At 48.7% G+C, this 18,518-nt stretch overlaps 1 protein-coding gene across 1 annotated transcript in view; it reads right to left on the bottom strand.

The window, feature by feature from the left end:
• Window positions 1–18,518, bottom strand: part of LOC146870011 (NUAK family SNF1-like kinase 2) — a 119,266-nt gene that overhangs the window by 55,290 nt on the left and 45,458 nt on the right. The window contains 2 exon segments of the mRNA XM_085624155.1: window positions 1,352–1,503; window positions 7,371–7,491. Coding sequence (XP_085480281.1) covers window positions 1,352–1,503; window positions 7,371–7,491 — 273 coding nt within the window.

Below are 18,518 nucleotides of genomic sequence, written 5' to 3'. Positions count from 1 at the left end.
GGAAGGGCTGGTACAGGCCTTGAGGTAGAGTATACGATATACGATACAATACAATATATTTCTAAAGTGCACAGCTACCTACAAGGTGTCTTGGCGCTAGCGTAAAAGATCGCCACTATGTGAAAATACGAGAAACAGAGTTAGGAATTGGTTAAAGCAGAACCATAAAGAAGCGTTTTGAGTCCTTTTTAAAAAAAAAAACATTTCAGAGGGACAAGTTCTCCAGGCCAGAGGCAGAGCATTCCAAAGTCTGGCCGAATGGCCTCCTCTTCTAGACTTATAAATGCAGGGAGTTTGAAACAATTTGAGGTTGTTAGAATGCAATTAGTGCGTTTGAAATGACAACTTAAATCTGAGCCTAAGGTAAATAGGTCCATTTAGATTAAAGATTCTAAAGGCAAAGGTGAGTGTCATGAACTGGATCCTTCTGTTGATCAGTAGCCAATGCAGGTGTCGTAAATTACTGGATATTAAACCCCAGGGCGAAATTTTTAGGATCAGAGGGGCGGCAGCATTTTGAATTATCTGAAGATGCTGGATAAGAAAGATTGGAAGCCGAGGTACAAACTGTTAGAGCAATCCAGTGTGGAGGTGGTCAAAGCATGCATAATTGTTTATGGGTGTTCCATGGGAATAAGGTGTAGCATACGTCTCAAGGATCCCAGGATCAGGAAACATGAACTGGACAATGCTTTAATCTGAGGAACAAAAGTGATCTCAGAATCAAATTTGACCCGAAGGTCTCCTTACCACTGGGGAAGGGCAGGGGGAGTTCCCTTCTCTGATGGACACAAGAGGTGAGGATCAGGGATAGATTTAATACCAAAAAAAGAATCTCAGTTTTGTCTGAGTTCAAGTTTAAAAAAAGGTATTCATCCAGCCCATGAAAGATCTAAGGCAGTACTTAAAAGAACTCCATGAGGAGGGAGCATAAAAGCCAGGAGAAGCCGAGTATCATCCGCAGAGGAAACTACCCTCACTCCCAAGGACTAAACAATATTGGCCAGAGGACTCTGCAATCCAAGGGTTTAATCCAAGATGTCGTCGTGTCATACTCGGGGGGCCGGCAGCAGTCTCAGATTATGTAGTTTGAGAATCTAAAACTTTAGACAAGACATCAGGAATGATTTGGGAAAGCACCGTTCTCTCCGTGTCCTATGTCCTGGCACAATTTGTAAACCTATGAATTCCTCCCAGTGTCCGATAGCGCCTACATAAAGCACCCACATACTTGCCATGTATGTTTACACATGTGGAGCCTTAGGGAGGTGCACATCGCTTTTGTGAAACAAACTGGCGGCATTGAAAGGTGTGGCACTGGTTGAAGAGGGGAATCCAGTCAAAAGCTCACCTTGTGGCAGTAATAGACGGCAGACACGATCGGACGGAAGAAGTGGCATGCCTCCTGCTCGGTCAGCCGCTGGCGGTCATTGATGTAGTCGTATAGGTCACCCTTGCTGGCATATTCCATGACAATCACGATCTTGCTACTGTTCTCAAAAACTAAAGAATCAAATAAAATAGCAGAGGTTAAGCAATCACATGGATAAATGAATTTGCAGTAAACCGCATTATGTAGGGTCACAAAAACGTAGCTGACACATGACTGATGTAACATCTCTTTAATTAAACATGTCAAATATCTGGCTGATCCTACTTTCTCCCTCAGTCTCTCCTTTCTTTCCTCCCTCCCCAGGAAGCACCCCGCAACAATAAAAGCGTTGTTGAACTACATAAGAAAAAACAAAAATGTCTATGGATTCAAGGAGCAGGTAACAAGGATATAGATGCTTAAGCTTCAAACTATACTTTTTAGTTGTTGCATGACCCCTACCCTCCTGACCCCACAATTGGTTCCTTTCATCCTTCAGATTTGTTTCAGCGGCCTTTCTTTAGGCTCCACCATAGGCCATCTTCTGGTACGGTGCTGTGGTATTGCCAGATTCCCAGCTGACTCCTGAAGGGAAGCTAGGGTTAGAGTAGAGTTGGTTACACCACACTATGTCAGAGTAAGCACCAATCGCTTTTAGAAGTGTAACTGTGTCTTTAAAAGGTGGGCCCAACTCCCCACTCCACTCCTAAAGACAGGAAACTCGGGAGAGGAAGGCGGCCATCTTGGTGCAATGGACAGCATGGATGAGCCTGGTAGTCCTGATTTATTGCCAACTCTGTGTGTAAACACATGTCAATGCGCTAATGGAGGGCATGGATAAGTCTTAGTAGTTAATCTTTGTCTGTCATGCTGGAAGTGTTTGCTGTCAAAATAAATGGGGATCCTTGATGAAGGATGGGTCTAGGAGCAAGTTTCACTCTTCAGAACATGCAATAGAAGCAAACTGTTGTGGAATCCAGAGGTCTCTGACAAAGCCGGCATGACCTGGTTTCGCTTCACAGCACTAGCTTAAGACAATACCCAAAGAACAGCCAAAGCCCATTTCCTCAGTCTGAAAGTGCTCTGTGGCTGCCAAGGAATTTCCTTTGCTCTGCCTGACTGAGGATCAGACTAATCAGGGGGTGCTGGGAATAGGTTCCTGATTTTCAGCAGCCATGACTATCGTCATCCGTACCATGCATTTCGCTGGAAAGGTTGCTGGTTACGCACCATGCATGCTCCAGCAAACTGGCCACAGTGGAACTGGAGGCTGCATGGCAGGGAGTCTCTCCGCTCTGTGTAGGACCAGAATTTAAGGAGAGGATGGGTTTGGAGGGGGGGGGGGGGGGGGGGGGGTCACTTCTACAGGATTAGCTCTTTGCAATTGCATTTGGCCATGATCTGGCCCCGCTTTCTTCATAACACTTCCCAGCAAGACTATCTCCTCGCTAGTATCAAGGCTGTAAAAGTTCTTGATCACTGCACACTGGCCCCAATGTTTATGCAAATGTTGCTCCAGGTACGTGCCCGATCTAACCCACAGATAGGGTACCACTGAAGGTGGATAACGTTAACACCGGGTGGCCGTTAGGGAGTCTTGGCAGACTGCAGGCACGCTATCATTACCAGTGGAACTTCCAGGAGGCAAGGAGACATTTGTAGAAAGAGGAACTGAATCAACACATGTAGAGCTAAACAAGAAAAGGTTGAAAGACCAGCAGAGAGGTGCTCATTCAAGGCAATCACAGCTACAGTAATGTACCCCATCTGGAATAAAAGAGGGTGTTTGGAACGCAAGCGAAGGGGGTGCACAAATATCTGAATATGGCATCAGTGCAATGGGCACAAGTGCCAAAAAAAATTAGATTTAGCCTAATAAGGCAGCAGCAGGTGAAACCGAGACTGAATTTTAGTAGCACCTGTGAGGAGTGCCAATGTGAACTATGCCCCCGAATGGGCTCAGAAACAGTTATGGGTGTGTTGATGAACCTGTTATTGTATGTACACCTCCCACGGTGTGGAGAGTCGCAGGCAGGTCCTCTCATGGTAAATAAAAGCGGTTTAATCATCCACGGTGCAGGACAGGTTGAGTGGCAATGGATTTTGTTGCACTTCCCAAGGGTGCAGGATAAACGCATGCATCCTATAGCCCGCACCTAGCGTCTCCCCCATGCAGGAGCTTCGGAAACTTCCAAACAAGGAAAAAAAATTGAATTCACTTAAAAAACGACTACCACCTAGCACTTTATAAGCTTTGATTAAACGTTTGTCTATTGTTAAGATTAAACTAGTCAGTGTTTATCAATTTTTTGGGCGTGATCATATTACCCGGTTTCCTACGCAGAATTGCTACATTTTCACACACCATTAAAACATTTTTTAAAGGTTAGAACGAGAAAAGGGGTGTGCCCAGCATAAGAGAAGTACAATTAAGAGTTACGCTAAAATACGAAGACTAGTTTGCCAGTTGCGTTCACCTAACAAAACGTTAGTGGCAACAGAGAGAAGGTTCTGACTAGGCCCAGGTGAAATGTTCGTCACACTGGCATCAATTCAGGAATTTCGCATCACATATGTTACACAGAATTATGCCATTAAGCCATGTGGCATAATTATGCTGTGTCCGCAGCACATTTTTAAGGTGGGCGCATGGGGACAATACTAACTACCAGAAGACTGGCTCTGCGGTTTGCAACACTGGTGTTTTTTGCACTATTTTTTCAGCACAACATGTTTGCATCCCTCCAAAATGAATGCAGGGTGCATTTCGCACTAAAATATAGCACTAAAGTCTGGTTTTGCATTTCGCTTAATTTTTTTCTGAATTTTGGGGAATTACAGAAAAGCAAACTATGTGAATTTCACACACTACTACCATTAATCCCTTCAAAAACTATGAAGTTTTCACAAGAGAACATAAGTAGTTCAACATACCTTAACAAACAGCCTTATTTCATTAAATCAATGTATATAATATTCTAAATACATTTTTTAATGTGTCCTTCCAGGTTAAACTGAGCTGAAAACTTTTAAAAAACATCCAAGCATTATAAAAAGGAACTTTCAGGATTAGAAAGGTCACTTGAGATAGAAATTATACATCTATATTACAAAAATGTTGCAGCCTTTTAAGGTCTAGTCTCAACACGACCTAAATAGGAGAACGTCACAGCAACTGCCAAACACAGCTATTAAGCCCTCGTACACCCACATTCGAGTTTCACTACAGATAGAACATCCAAGTAAAGGAAGCGGGAGGGCAGCTGCCGAAAGCCGTTGGAGTGTTGATGAGTGCCCAAGATTACATTCTGCCCAGGATAACAGGTCTGATCCACATCCAAGCAGGTGGAGGAGACATGTCAGTGACTGAATCACAAAGAGGAAGTGGTGTTCCTAAAACTACTGGCAGCGGCAGATTGCAAGGCATGTGCTCAGCAGACTGTTCTTCCACAGGGGAAATACGAGGCCTGTTTGACGGGTGACTTCAGTTGTGTATTAATAGCATCATGACACAAAGGATTCAAAGCGGGCATCAGATGCGGCAACCCGTGGGGGCCAGCAAAAATAAAAGAAAGGTACGATGTGTGCGTAGCAGGGTGCCATGTCGACCACAGACTTCCTCTACCGAGGGACCGTCTTTCAAAGCAGTCGGTGCTTTTTTCACTGTCGCTTCTTACAGTAGATGTAGTGATGTGGCTTAAATTCCAACACTCGTCTATGGTAAGAAAGCAATGGACTTCCTGTCCCCCAGCCCCTGTGTGGACCTTCCCACACATCAGCGCTGGTTTAGAATAGAAGAGTCTAAGATCCCTCAGAACCTACAAGGGTGCACAGGGCTCAGAATAAGCGATAATGCACCGCTATCCCGATTGAATGCTGGGCAAACTCTTGCTGACGGGCAGTACATTGCTGGCATTTACTTCAGTATGTTGTTTTTCAGTGGCAAGTTTGATGATTGGCAAGTTCAAGTTTTAAGCATCTACTCTGCACATGCAACTCTAGGTTGGTTGAGGTGCTTTCCCACAACGGTTCCAGAACAAGGATCCACAAACAGGTCTGCCAGGGCTGATCAGCCCTGTTCCACTTGCTGACTCGAATTCTGGCACCGCTAGTGCACCGTTTTCCTGCGAATTCACTTCTGGGTGGTTTGGCCCTTGTTCAATTGCTCCCTGGGCAGAAGTCAATTCTTGCTGACGGGAGCAGAGCAAAAGCCGAAATCCAAAGAGCTGGCACACAATAAGGTGCTGACTCAGCTGCTGCACTCCCAGCCTCTGGCTAAAGTCGCAATGCTGGCTACAGAAGGGCTGCAGCACATCTGTCGAGGGAAAAGAGAAAAAAGCTGCGTCCAGTGGCCCAATCCTCCAGGCCTCAAGCAGATCATTTCATCCACTGTCAGTTACACACTATGCCTGTGAAGCACTAAAGTTCCGCTCTCACACCCTGGCTCCCACTCGCTCTCACTCGCTCTGTGCAGGTGTTAATACTAGGAGCCACGTGGTCCTGCAGATCAACTCTTTCAACCTGCGCAATCACGTGTATCACAGTAGAGAACAGGGCTTGATGTAAAAGTGACCAGGTTACGTAAACTCGTGTGGACTGTACCAAGACGTTCTTTTCCACCCAGCACAGGGGGAGCCAGGAGTTTAAGGCTATGCAACAGGAGGGACCATTGACATCTCCTTTATGACCGTACAGATAGGGCTTGCCCAACTGGGGGGCAGAGGGAGAGCAAAGATGGGAGGAAGCTGCACTCTTAGACCTTTCTCCCTGCTCTCCCTATTGGCAGGACAGCTCTGTTCTTAGAGTTGCTAGTGCAGTGATCTGTGTAAGATTTTGAGCTTTCAGCCTACGGGCCAGGCTGACTTAGCTTTTCGTCTCCCCAGCTTAATACAATAAGTTCTATTGCGTTAGAAAATTATCTCCTCCTCTCCATCTTTGTGGTAGCGCTTGGGTGCTGTCCAACAATAGTGTTATTGCACTGGTGCCATGCCTGACAAGAAGTTCTCTCTTCATTCTCCTCAAGCCTCCCTCAGTCCCCTATTAATCACTCCTCTCTTGTTCTCTCACCGGCAGCCCTAAATGCTACCTCCTTCCCTGTCCTGTCCTCCCCTCCATGTCTACTCATGAGCTACCGAGGATCGGCTACGCATGCTGCACTATTGCTCTGTTGGGTCAACTACAAGTGTTTCAAGAGCAGAGTACTCCACCACTAAGCAATTTCATAAACCCATTCTTTTCGTGCCTCCCTTTCACTTTTCTAGCTCATCTCCTGCTCTCTTGTCACTTTCAGCTCTTTGAGGAGTGTTTATGTGCGCCATAAAATCGCTATATAAATAAGAGTTCTATACAATCTCTAGGGTTGCCATCTATTGGTGCAGCAATGCAATATATAAATGATCAATGTAACACATTTAAATCATTAGATGATGAACAGAAGCCCAGGCCTTCAGCTGCAGACACAGGTGGGAACTATATGGGTCCCTGTGGGGATGGCCCTGGACTCTTGTGATTGGATGAGGAGTTGGAAGCCTTCTTCTGGAGAGACAGAATTTGGGATTGGTTGTGAAGTGAATAAGCCTTCACCTACAGAAGGATACCCAATGAGTGAAATAGCAGAGGGGCCGGTCTTCACCACCAAAATAAAGACGTGGGATCGAAGGAGGAGGTGCTCACATTTACCTTTACTGACAGACGTTTTCATTGGACGAGAGGAGGAAAAGGCATTCATATCATGAGATTGACTTTGGGATTGAAATTGTATTGTAATAGACTAGGAGAGGAACAAGTCTTCACCTGTAAGATAGGCTTTGGGATTGGAGGTTAAAGGGGATGCAGAGAGGCAACCATAGGCTTCATCAGGTTTGGATGAGGAAAGGGACATGTTTTCATCTCCAGAGAATGTCTGTGGGAGTGATGAGGAAAAAACCAGCTCCTCAACTCGAAGTAAAATTTGTGCTTGGCAGAGTTGTACTAAGATAAAGGGTAGAGGCGGGCCTACCTTCATGGATGGTGGTGATGTGCGGGTGGTTCAGAGAGGACATGATCTCAATCTCCCTACGGATGTGCATCAGGTCCTGCTCATCTTTGATCATCTCCTTGCGGATTGACTTGATGGCCACCTGTGGGCAGAAAAACAAAACACAAGGAGAATATCATACATACAGCTCACTCAGTTCATGCCATCACTTTGTGGTGACTGCAATAGTAGAATCAAAGAACAGATCCACCATGTGTGAAAGAGGCTACAGGTCGATCGAACACCAACCCTTTCTCGTAACCAGACGACGCAAAACCATTAGACCGGCCCCAAGGCTGACAAATTTCATTCAATAGATGCTTCAATTAGTTTATAGCATGAACACACCAATTGATAAGGGGAGCAACATCGGAGTGTACAGTAAAAGCAAATTGCGTCCAGAGACACACATGAGTTGGCCAACTGATTATCAATTACATCACTGGTGAGAGAAAAGAGACAGGTGTTGCCTGACTGCAGTTATCCCAGACCTCTCATTCCTGTGTCCTCCGCTACTTTTCCCTGGTCATTTTTTAATTGTGAAATACTGCCCCGTATATTAAATATCATGCTTTGCCTGGCCCACTTTTTGAAAGGGCATGAGTGTGCAGTTTTAACAGAATTTTCTTTTGCGCCATTGGCCTGCATAAGCACATCCCCAACGCCTAGACCAAAGAGATGCTCTGTCTCGCTTCACTCCCAGCAGGGTAGCGTTCAGCCATCTGTGGCAGGGAGCGGCGACTGAAGTGGTCTCACAATTCTCTGTGTACGACCGGCCTCGCATGCAACAATGGGCACGTCTGCAAAAGAGCACTGCAACAAAGCATAGGGAGAGCTATGCTGCAGACAAGCAAATAAGGTTGTTCCTCAATGCCGGTTGGTGCCTGCTGAAATGCTACTGCAGCTGAGGATGACAGACAAGGCAGCCAGCAGACTAGAGTAGGAGCATGTGAGCAGCTCTGAGCTGCTGTGACGAACTAGTCGTGAACTTCAATATTGAGGCACGAAGTTGACATTTGCATTATACAGTGGCATGCATTATAATATTCAAGCAAGAAATGTCCACGATCACAGATGGGTTAAGCTGGGAAGCCAGGATCGAACCCTGGTACAAATGACCAGTTATTCTTTTCCCCAAAATTTACAAAAGAATTCAAAGTATAACTTCAATTAAGAAATTTAGTTTGTAAATCTGTACATATTTATTCACTTTATACAATGCGCGTTTCCTTAAATTGCTTAAACATGACTTTGTATATATATATTTATTGAGAGAGACATAAATCCGGACAATCTTTAAGCATGTCTGTTGCATCGGTGGTCCCTTGAGTGCACCCCTCGCCTGCTAGAGATGCCGCGGGTGACTACGGAGAGCTTAGTAAACACCCACTCCACACACCCTGGACACGGCTGCACGTAAATCGGAGGGTCAGCAGAGCCTGCACTGAAAGTTGTTCATGAGGGTTTGTGTTGGCCTGGTGACGGCCGTGCCGCGAGGGAAGCGCCACCTAATCCGCAGTGTGAAAGGGGTCTAGGACAATGTGGGCTGCGTGAATGTACACCCGAGGCACTAGGGCTAATCCTGTAAGGGGATCCGGGACACAATGGCCAGAGTCCGCTATATGGCAGCCCTGGCAAACACCGTGAGGTGGGGAGGGGGAAGGGGGGCTGACTGAAGCTGGGCCCGAGGTCCCACCCCAGGGAAGACCCTGAGCCCATACAGTGGCGATGCACGCAGGAGTAGGCCCAACTAGGCCTACACTGCCTTGACAAGCAGCACTCAGGCCGCGGCGCCCCATGCAGGTCATCGAAGCTGGTGGGACGGTGCAAGTCTTTCTAGAAAGACTGTTGTAGCATGAAAGGGATATTTCCAGCAACTAGACTGCTGTAGTCCGTAGAGGACAGAATCCACAAGACTAATGTTCTTTCAAATGAAAAGTACCTGTACCCAGAACAAGACTACTGTACTATTAAAGGGGCAGTAAAACGTAGCTTGGACAGTATGTTTAGGGAGTGTGAGCTTTAGGTTTTCCGAGAACCGTGCTGGCATATCTTGTTAAAATATGTTATAAGGGTAGCAGTGCAGAAGGGAGTTTAAGAGGCGGTGGAAAAAGGTGCGAAGTTCCGATTGTAAGGGGTACTTAAAACACAGCATTTTGTAAAATAACCTCCAATATGTAATAAATTTAAAACAGACGAGAGACAACTGTGTGTGTTTTTGTCTGTGTGTATGTAATAACCTCAGGTGAAATCTGACAGACTCCTCACACCCGAATGAAAACAACTGTACCCAATTATTTATTTACTAGAGAATAGATATATTGGTGGGGGGTTGCAACACCCCAACATCTCCTCCCCCGGGCTGTAACACCCCCAACATCTCCTCCCCCAAAGCTAAGCCCCTGGATACAACTAGTCTTGTGTACTTAGAAGTCCGTCGTAATTACGGGGTTTCTGTACGTTGAGAGGGACAGTGCCCGCCACAAGACTGCGGCACTTTCAAAAGTATCCTACTTGCATCGACGACAAGGCTACTGCACTCCAAAAGGGGCAGTGCCCGCGAGCAGGCTGCTGCACTCCGGAAGGGGCAGTGCCCGCGAGCAGGCTGCTGCACCCCTGCTTTCCTTCCAAAGCGGGAGCTCCGCGACAAGATGGCTGTGCCAATATTGCTGTTATGAACGGGTTTTAATGAGCACTACATGTTACAGACAGGATAAGAGACAGTGTAGGCAGGCCCCGACGGATCACAATCTGTGGTTGGGAGGGAGGGGGGGCAAGCCAAACCGAGACCAATCTTTGTGTGTGTAAAAGGCCGCTTTATTGAAAGAGGTGCATGTCACAATTTAACACTGGCAACTGCCTTACAAAACTAAAACTGCTCTATACATGAATTACCTGACCCCTTGTCCCCCCCCCCCAGTCCTACGACCCCCACATCAAATCCCCCACCCTGCCAAATACAAAATAACATAACAATCATATTACACAATCTTACATAATATAGCATTTACAAATCCTAACCTCCAATGACCCAAACCCCTACCTGCCTTTGTGCAACTGTAACTAACAAACATCTAATCTAAACTTAGCCTACCTGGTTACCCTTTCCCTGCCCCTGCTCACAAACTACCAACATTTAACTAAAAACTACAGCCAATCTTGGCCAACTTTCAACAACCCCGCCACCCAGGAAAAGGCGGGAGGGTGGGCGGAAACGCCGCCTTCCCATTTTCCTGCCCCCCCCCTGCCTCCTAGGGCTGACTCTTTAGCACCTTTGCACATTCAATAACCTGGCCAGTACTTCCCTGATTTCTAGTAAGTTCAAGTCAATGCCCAGCCTGGATAAATGGACACCGTCCCCCCTGAAAAATTCCAGCGTATCATACCTGATGTCCCTGTGAGTGATCCTAAAAACCGCCAAATGTCGACAGAAACGCACCATTTCCGTATTGAGCTTTCTCCTGGCCTTGTCCACCGCTCCCGGATTTACCGCTCCTCTCCAGACCCTACGAGGAACAAATTCTGTCCATATGACAGCACAACCGGACCATTGTTGCTTTATTAAAGCCAAATCACGCTTCATGTGCCTCATTAATGCCAAACCAGTTTCCTGCACCATGTTATTCTCCCCAAGATGAATGACCAGCACGTTGGGGCACCTACCAGCCACCAAAATCCCATTTAAAACCCGCAGCAACTCCTTCCATCGCATACCCCCCCATGCCCCTCCAATGAACTTTACACATATCTGTATTAAAACCAAGGTTTTCCCCAAAATAACTAGCGCAGGCCTGGACCTGTGCCCACTTCACAAAGGAATGTCCAACAATCCATATAGACATCTCCCTGGTGAGGGGACCCATCACCGAACCTGAAACGAGAAACATGAATGAACAAAGGGAAAAACAACATAACTGCGCTACAACCCCCCAGATGCGCTGCGCACATAATGCTGATAGCAATCAGAGGACCATCTACCCAACTTCATGATGTCCCCTCACCCCCGACCCCGGTTGCTCGTTTCGGATGCCGCCCCAATCCTGAAGGAAGGTGTCCCAAAACCTTTAACTTCAATCCCAAGCCCGGCCAGTGCTTTCCTCAGCACTGCTAAAAGCTGGGAAGCTTTCGCACTCCGCCCGTTTGCAAAACTAACCCAACTGTAGCGGGGGCCAAGGACCTCCATCTTGCTCCCCACCTGCACGGGCAAGTCAGCCACGGATCGCCAGCTTGCAGCGACACCCATTTACCTCCTCCCCTCTGATCCGTCTATTTCCTCAGCCAAATGCAGATCCTATCTGATTAGTCGGCAGTTGCTGGTAGAAGTCAACGGCTGTTCATAGGCTTCACGCACGGCTTGTATGTTTCACTTGTAATTTTTAAAAAAAACTATTGCTGAGACTTTGTTGCGCTTTAAAAAAAAAAAAAAAAAAAAAAAGGATTTTTAGATAGTGCACGAACTTTGTTGGCAGGCACCTTTTATTCTACTGCACTTACTTGTGGTAACAGTGTGTCGTGTGGCCTCTGCACCTCCCCGGTCCACCACAGCCATTAGCGGGCTGATTGTTGTGGAGGGAGTACTGCTCGGGCCCGGCCGGCGTGGTCACTTTCCCACTTCCGGTTGCCATCCCACGGCAGCCATCTTGCTAAGGGAGACGGTCTAGTCTTTTGCCTCTCCCTGCACCAGGACACATTATATAGGATGCCCATGGTGCGGGAGCGCAGCGGACGCGCGCAGTGGGTGCACCGGCGGCTCGCCATAGGCAAGCCTGTCTGTGCCCGTCCGCACCTGGACGCCGCCAGACATGCTGGTGGTTTGAAATCAGGGGTGCTAATATACACCAGGGAGCAGCTGATGTCCATCGTCCAGCAGGTCAGCCCTTGTGGACAGTATCAGGGGGACGCGATGGAAGGACCTTTCTGCTGTTCCAATTGTGGCTATAAATCCTGCCCCGTATTGCCCCCAACTTCCTCCAGACCTATTATGAAAATCCTTCATCTCAATGTCCGGTCCTTGGTTAAACACTATATGGAGATCCATGACCTCATTGAGGATGAATCGCCGGATGTGTTTTTTATAACTGAATCCTGGCTGACTGATGCCACGGTGGCTGAACCTGGCCTTGCTCTTACCCCAGGGTTCAGTATCCTGACACTTAATAGGGAGACTAGAGGCGGGGGCATAGCTGTTATTTTTAAAACCAGTTACCGCTGCTCACTTGTTAAGGAGGATGTGGCCGGGTGCGAATGCACTCGTTTTGTTATCTCTTTTAATGCCCACTCCTCTTTTTCAGGTCTACTAGTTTATCGCCCCGCCGGACCCATCTTGGAATTTAAGTCAGCCATCTTTGAGGCCGTGATCTCCCTGGCATTGACAGCTACGAATTTCAGCCTCGTTGGTGATCATAATTTTCACTTTGACTGTCCTAATGACCCTGAAGTCAGCAGCTTGCTTACCGACTTAGCTGCCTGTCAGTTAAGCCATTTGGTAGGGGGTCCCACCCACTCTGCAGGGCATTTACTTGACCCGGTCTTTTCTAATATGCCTTCACTCCTGGTCAAGACACTTAGCCCAGTGTGTTGGTTCGACCACTTCTTAGTTACTATCTTCTTTGCGCTCTCCGAGCCTATACCTAGAACCAACCCCAAGGCCACTTTTAGACGTTGCTGGCACAAACTTAAAATAGAGGATTTGCTTTCTACTCTGGCATCCTCTTCCCCCATCCTAGACACTGATCCTGAGCAAGTGTATAAATCATTCTGTGACTGGATACTACATGCCTTGGACACTCTGATCTCTTCCAAATGGTCTAAAGGTCGCTGCTCTAATTCCAACCCCTGGTATGATGACTTTCTAGCAGCCCTGCGCAGCATTTGTAAGAAGCTAGAACGGGCCTGGAGAAGGGTTTATGACCTTGGGGCTAAAACGTTGTACCAGGATGCGATTAAACGCTATCACAAGGCCATACATCGGGCTCGATCAACCTATCTCTAATGAGTCAAGCAAAAAGCATCTTCAAAATACTTAATGATTTTAAAACTAGGAAGGACCCCTCCACTCCATGGATCACGTCTGGGCAGCAATGTGAGGATTTGGCCACTTTTTGTCCAGAAATTTGAAGCCATTTATAAATCCTTCTCTACCTGCCCTTTCGACCCCATGGTTCCATCAGATCCTCGGCTCACTAATACCCTGGTAGCGATCCCCCCCTATCTTCAAGGATGAGTTTCTCATTCTGAGCAAAAAGGTCAAATCAGGTTATCAGGTTCCCCTATAGATCCCGTGAGGCCGGCCCAATTCAGGGATACACTACTTGTTCTAATGACGCCTTTGCGGCAGATCATCAATGCCTCTTTCTCCACGGCGGTGGTACCCCCGGCATGGAAACAAGCTAGGGTGGTCCCCTTGCTGAAAAAAACGTCACTTGATCCAACTAAACCGAAATTCTTCGACCCATATCGCTCCTGCCCTGGGTCGCTAAAATTGCAGAGGCCCACACCAATAGCATTCTTTCGGGCTATCTGAACAACATAGGTGCCTTGGATCGCTCCCAGAATGGCTTCCACCCGGGTCATAGCACCGAGACCGCGCTTCTAGCAGTGAGTGAACATCTACGGACCATCCTAGATGAGGGACAAACTGCGGCCCTCATATTGCTCAATCTTAGCGCAGCGTTTGACACGGTCTCCCATCAGATCCTCTTGAGTCGGCTAGAGGAGGCGGGGGTGGTGGGCCGGGCCTGGCCTTGGAGTGGTTTCGTTCCTTCCTTTCTGGCAGATCATTCCAGGTTTCGGCTCCCCCCTTCCTCTCACACGCTCAGGTCATCAAGCAGGGGAGTTCCCCAGGGCCCGTTTTGTTCAATCTCTACGTTCAACCCCTGGCGGCAGTGGCGAGGGATCATGGCTTGACCATGGTCTTGTATGCCGGTGATACGCAGCTAGTGGTGGCCCGCTCGGATGACCATACCTGGGACGCCGTGCAATTGCGGGGCGGCCCAGCGGCAGTCGCGCACTGGATGACCGTAAACTGCCTTCAACTTAATGCCAACAAATTAGAAGAGCTGTTGGTGGGGACGGACAAGGGTTCTGGAGCAAGCATTGGTGGCCGGCGTCTCTGGGCACTGCCCCTACCCCTAAGTCCGCAGTAAAAAAATCTAGGGATCTGGTTTGATTCTACACTTTGGTTTCAGGAGCATACCAAGAAGACCGCTGGTACTTGCTTTAGACTCCTTCGGGGCTTGAGGCCCATGCTGGGCTTCTTTGATCCACCAACCCGACAGTTGATAGTCCAGGCGACTATCCTGTCTAGACTAGATTATGCTAACTGACTTATGTTAGGCGCCAACAAGGCTGAAATCATTCGCCTTCTGCGAGTATAGAAAGCTCCTGCCCGTCTTATTGAGGCTCCCCAGAGCCAGCTCTGTATCGGGTGCCTTACGGCGCCTACATTGGCTACCCATGCCTCAAAGGATCCAATTCAAAGCTTTATGCCTGACCTTTAAAACCTTTAAAACTGTCCTCCCCCGAGATTGTCTAATCTGCTAGTCCCCCATGTATCTGCACATCAGTTACGTTCTGCTGAGCAATTCCTAGCAACGGTCCCCCGAGTGAAGCGCCTCAGAGCGGGGGGGGGGGGGGGGGGGGGGTCGTTTCGGTTTTTTGCCACTAAACTATGGAACTCCCTCTCTGTCCAGATCCGGTGGCTAGATTGCCTGCTGTCATTCCGTAAGGCTATTAAAACCTACCTTTTCCCTACGGTCTAGCCCTAGCTTTCTATTGCCACTGCTGCAAGCGCCAGGACGCCTCTTCACTGAGGCAGCTGCGCGCTATATAAAATCACCTAACAATAACAATATCCCTGAAAAGGGACACCTCACTCCTTAACAGCCCCTTCCCCGATTTTGACCTTAACAGTTCTGAGACCCGAAAGGCCCCAAAAAACATCCACGACATCAGAGTGGAGAAAAGACAAACTTCATATTCGTCTGTACATATCCCAGGCAAAATCTGAATAACCCTCCCCAACAGTTCCCAAGACAGAGGGTTCCTTACCCTGGTCGCACCGCCACATTCACGAGCCCAACCTTCCAGCAACCGCGTCCCGATTTCTCCCGCGGAAGGCGCATAACCCCACAACAATTTCCCCATGAAGGCAATCCCTGCCAGTTTATCCGCGATCGTCACCTTAGTAAGTCCCCTCTCAATCAGATCCAGAATAAACTGAATCACGTCTTCCCGTCGGTGGGCTGGTGAGTCCCGCCGCCTAGCACCTGAGCGCAAAAATTCTTCCCATGCTGTCCTATACGCTGTCCTCATGGATTGCGCAAGAGAACCTAAAACCAGCTGCAACATCCTGTGTTGCCTATGTACCACAAATGCTGCGGCATGCTGGTCGGAATCCGGTCCACGTCCTTGGCTAGCCCACAGAATCTCCCCCACTGTGAACGAGACAAACCATCCGCTATGTCATTGTCCACACCTGGCACATGCACTGCGCAAAAGGCAATATCATGCCGTAAGGAGCCCAACACAAACCCTCTCAGCAATTTCAAGACTTGTTCATCCCTGGCTGACTGGCGGTTCACAATTTGTACGACTGCCATGTTGTCAATCCTGAAAGTTACCTTTGTGTGCCGGCTGCTGTCCCCATAGAGTGACCGCAACCACCAGAGGGAAGAATTCCAAAAAGGCCATGATCCTGCCCCCCCACCCACTCTGGAGGCCACTGCTCCGCACACCATTTCACCTGGCAATAAAGTCCAAAGCCCTTGCTCCCTGCTGCATCGGCAAAAATGTGTACATCCCAAACCCTGTCCCGCTCCCGCATCAAGGGGATGCCATTGAAGTTCTGTACGAAAAACTGCTGCATTCGCAAGTCTTCTCTCACCCCCGCAGACAGCTGCACATGATGATGCGGAGGTCTCTGTTCTGCTAGTGCCCTGCCCAGTCGCGTACAAAACGTCCTCCCTACTCTCACCACTCTACAGGTAAAGTTGAGGTGGCCCAATAACACCTGAATCTCCTTCACCGTGACCTTGTTTTTCAACAACATTGTCGCCAGCAGCCCCAACATTTGCTGCTTTTTGTCTGCCGGAAGGCGTGTCTCCATCAATAGGGAGTCTAACTCAATGCCCAAAAAGGACAGAGCCGTGCAGGGCCCCATAGTTTGTTCCGGTGCCAACAGCACGCCCAGTTCCCTCATGATCTAATTGAAACTGTCCAGTGCCTTCTGGCAGTCCGTGGAGTCTGAGGTGTCCACAAATAAAAAGTCATCCAGGTAATGTGTTACTCCTTGGTGACCCGTCCGTTCCAGAAACAACCATTGCTGGAACGTGCTGAAGCATTCAAAAAGTGCACAAGACAGAACAGCCCATCGGTAATGCTTTGTCCACGTACCAGTGACCATTGAATTGGATACCCAGAAGATCCCAATCATCCGGATGGACTGGAAGCAACCGGAAAGCCGACTTTGTTGCACTTTGCCATCATCACCGTTGCGCCCCCGCTCACTAAGAGTGACATGGCCACGTCAACTAATGAATAGGACACAGTGGCCTCACTTTCGGCGAGGAAATCATTCACCGAACCTCCTTCTGGCCACGACAAATGTTGTATGAGGCAGAACTGTCTTTGCTCCTTCTTCGACACCACTCCTATGGGTGACACAATCAAATGTTGTAGAGGCCAATCCTCAAAAGGTCCCGCCATGCTGCCCTCACGCACCTCCTTATCCAGTTTTTCCTGTACTATGTCCGGGTTCTCTTTTGCTGACTTTAAATTGTCTTCCCACCTTCTTGTCCTAGGTCCGTCATACCCCAGTCGAAACCCTCTTGAAACCCCAACCTCAGTCGTTCAGCAGCCTCTACGTCACTATAATCCTACAGGGCTGCAATCAATTTGTCCATCCTAACCGGAGTACGAGCCGTTTGGCCCAGGCCCCTTAGCCCCCCGCCCTCCTGCGGGTGGCTGCTGCTGCTGTCACCCCCCATCCTAAACCCCCCTGACTGCCACTGCTGGTTCCCCTGTTGCTGCCCTGCCCTCCCCCAAAACAATTGACCAACGCATGTCTGCCTCCGCATCTTGAGGAGTCATGCCTAAACCTGCAGTACTCCCGAGTGCACAATCCTTGGTTGTAGTCCCAGCAAGCTCCTTTAGATCCCCGTTTGTCCTCTTCCTGCACCCCTGACCACTCCCCGGGTGGGGCGCCGCTGAAAGGGCCAATACACGAGCGGGAGGCCGCTGGCCGTGAAGATGGTTTTTCCCGCCCCGGCTAGCCCCATCGTGTGCTGCCATAAGTCTGTGTCCAATTCACCCCATTTGGCCTCCAGGTCCCACGCCATGCGTGCTCTAAACTCCTCTTCATATGGGGCCCATGCATAGCCACCTCCCGTAATTTGAGCCTTCCTAATTACCTGAACCTGGCTACACACCTTTCTGGGTATTTCTCGCAGTACACACTGGCATATACAAGGAATGCCGCCGTCCAATTCTCTATTGTCAGAGGTACTTTCGGCCTTTTGGCCAACTCAAACTCCTCCTCCTTCGACCCTTCTTTTGACCTAACTTCCCTGTGAAGGAGCTTAAGCCTCAACATATTCCCCTTCCATATACGCTCCTTAGTGGTCAGCATTAGATATGCGCCCAATGGCTTAGTGATGCCCATGTAAGGTAACCGTTTTATCTTTAACTCCTTACTTTCTAATTTGATCTCCGGTTCCCCTGTCGTTAATTCCACCATCACTTTCGTGTCAGGCGCGCTGCCTCCTGTACTCCCGGATGCCTTACCTGAACCCTCCCCTGAACCCTTACCCGAGTCATCCGTCCCTACTCCCACATCCATCACATACGTACCCTTACTCAACCTACCCCCTGCCCCCCCTCCTCGTCAACCCCACCCACACCCACTGACACCATTAAAGGACGCAATCTTGCTGCCCGTTTACCTGGCGCTAAGGATTCCGCCTGTCACTCCACTGTCCGTCCTGCCAAGGGGGCCGACCTCTCCTCCCAGCGCTATGTCTGACCCGTGGGATCCGCCTGGCGTCGTGACACATGGAAAACACTATGCACAGCATTAATCGCCCCCCCCCCCCCTCCCTCGCCTTCTATGTCCTGCAACTCTCCCTCCTCCAT

The sequence above is a fragment of the Triturus cristatus genome, chromosome 1_1, assembly GCF_964204655.1.
Source record: "Triturus cristatus chromosome 1_1, aTriCri1.1, whole genome shotgun sequence".
In the NCBI taxonomy this organism is placed as follows: Eukaryota; Metazoa; Chordata; class Amphibia; order Caudata; family Salamandridae; genus Triturus; species Triturus cristatus.
This window is presented reverse-complemented; position numbering and strand designations above follow the sequence as displayed.